Consider the following 2,577-nt stretch of genomic DNA (forward strand, 5'->3'; position numbering starts at 1 on the left):
TTCCGGTTTTTTTATGCGGAACTTTTCACGTTATTGCTTTTATTTGGATGATTTTTTTCCATTTTAACGGCTCAATTAGATCATTTAGTTATTTATTTATTTTTTTAGCGATTACATATAATTTTTTTAATACAAAATAATGTATAGCATCGTCATAAACAAGTAGTTTCTGCGTAAATGTGTTCAAAAGTGGTGGCAATGTATAAAATTAAAAAAAAAAAAATCGCCAAGATTTAAAATATCACTTTTTAGAAAAAACGCATTTTATTCAGAATCACTGAGATAATAATAGGAATCCGTTGCTCCCCACCTTCAACCAATAAGTTCCTTCAAGTGTTCCCGAAAAACCTGCTGAGTCCTCCGAGCCTCTCGAGGAACTCATTCGGAGTAATTAAAGTATCACCACCAATAAATATATCCCACTCAGGGTACATTTTCATCACTTCGTAAGCACACCTCATCTCTGAATATGTTACTCCACCCACGATGTAGAAAATCAGCTTTGACGCGTCTTCGCGTTTACCGTCAGCACACCAGGATCGAGAATATCCTCCTTTTAGCAAAGGTTCTTCGCTGCCACCTTCAAGAAACGGATATAGATCGTGGCTAAGTTCCCCTTGTATGCATCTTAGCATTACAGTTTTCACAAGAGGAACCCAACGCGACTGCTTGAAAGATATATCAGAACCAGGGCCTTCATCAGTATCTTCAGCTTCCGGTATGTCATCCAGCGCGTTGCATTTACCAGGCCTAAATATATCTATGTCTAAATGAAGGGCATTTGTTATCGGATAAACATCAGTGAAAGATAAGTCAGCTTTTGATAATATGTCGAAGAAAATTTGTTTAGGTATTCCCTTCTTGAAGAAAATGTATAGTAGCAGTACCCTGAGCTTTTCATTGGTTTCATAACTTTTACTTGCAAGGATGTTCATAAGGTCTGGTAGAATGCTGTTCGTGATGGGTTTATCTTCTGCGGATTTTCCCAAAGCCAAACTCTGTTCCATTTCAGCAAGTATGTTTAATCCTCTGCAGAACAAAGTCATGCATTCGCCAGCTATGCTTCTGAAGTTATCCAGAGATACATTTCTGTGTGTAATCAAGTGCTTTCGAACAGCATCTCCAAGCTCAGGAAGTTTCTGCAAACGAGGATGACTCTCCGATGCTCTGGCCAGAATTATGCCATATTTCATACTATCGAGAGCTTTACCGACATTAGCGATGTGTTCGTGCCTCAGACGACACCATGTTTCGTCGTCTTCAGTCAAAGAAATGGGAAGGCTGTCTTCTTTCTTTGTCGTCGTGGAAGTTTCGCTTGAATTCGAAAGGTTTTTAGCGTAAACATCATCGTTAATATTCAGGATGTCGTACGCCATTGCTTGAAACGTAAATTCATGGACAAGTGGAGAGATACAGTCGAAGCCACGATCCAACACTAGAAACTGACATTGAACATCAGATTCATTACGACTGTTCGCAGAAGAAAAATTTTCATACTCCTTCAACTCCTGCTGCACAGCCTGTGCAAGTATAAGATTTTTTATAAAAGCCCTGCGATACCTTATCAAAGGAATAACTCCAAGAGTGGAACAAAGTGATACAATCTTCTTTGCAATCTCTTTTACATGGTTCATGTTTAATTCATAGCAGACATCAAAGAAACTTGAAAAAAATATCCTGTCATCTAGAGAAAAAACTTGAGATTCACATGGTATAAACATAATACCAACTTCTTTGAATGTTTCAACGAAACCGATATTTGAATATTCACAGATATTTTTAAATACTTCGTCTTCGACGGGAGACAAGAAAAATAGATGAGCACTCTTGTACATGGTGGCATGTGTAATGAGATCACTTTTCAGAAGGTCTACACTTTCCGTGGTTCCATATAAAAGATAAATTGCAGAGAAATATATTAGTGGCTCTCTGAATTGCTCAAGGTGCTCAATAAGAGCAATATTGTAAGCAAAAATCTCTTCAGTCTTAAAGCAAGTAGAAAGGAATTTCATAGCGAATTCATCAACAACTAGAATTTTCCATTCCTTCTGTTTCATGAGCGGCTTGAAAATGTTTTCAGAGAATATTTGACGGCATATTTTCTGTATGCCTAATCTCGAAGTCATAACAAAAGTAGACGAAATTCATCAAAAATTAATATAGTAATATTAGAAAATAAAAACATAGTTTGCAGAAATTAAAAACATTAAAAGTTACTCGTGAAATTGTTTGGCAAAATAAATACATGGCACGTGTTTCACTAAATCTAACTAATGCTCATTTTATTTTAAGGCTAGGCTTGATTAACATTACTAGAGGAAATTGTTAGTTTATTTTAAAAAATTCTGGAGCAGTTTGGCTGATTTGAATTTGCTAGTAATTACTTTCACATAGCACTTTAGCAGTTAGATTTTTTTATGGGCTAGAATGGGGATACATGATCCTCCACGATACTTGCTGAACCCCTCGAATCTCGACAAGGGTCATTCCATAGAAATGTCAACCTCAGTCTCAGATTTTTTTTTTTTTTTCACAAAGCCCTAATTGTGACCTCTCATTAAATTCAGCACACTTTCT

At 36.5% G+C, this 2,577-nt stretch overlaps 1 protein-coding gene across 1 annotated transcript; it reads right to left on the minus strand.

The window, feature by feature from the left end:
* Positions 1–329: 329 nt before the first annotated feature.
* On the minus strand, positions 330–1,835 carry LOC129233270 (protein ROP-like). Its single transcript, XM_054867320.1, has one exon. It carries the CDS (start codon positions 1,833–1,835, stop codon positions 330–332), a length of 1,506 nt encoding a protein of 501 aa, XP_054723295.1.
* Between the last annotated feature and the right edge of the window lie 742 nt (positions 1,836–2,577).

The sequence above is a fragment of the Uloborus diversus genome, unplaced genomic scaffold, assembly GCF_026930045.1.
Source record: "Uloborus diversus isolate 005 unplaced genomic scaffold, Udiv.v.3.1 scaffold_304, whole genome shotgun sequence".
In the NCBI taxonomy this organism is placed as follows: domain Eukaryota; kingdom Metazoa; phylum Arthropoda; class Arachnida; order Araneae; family Uloboridae; genus Uloborus; species Uloborus diversus.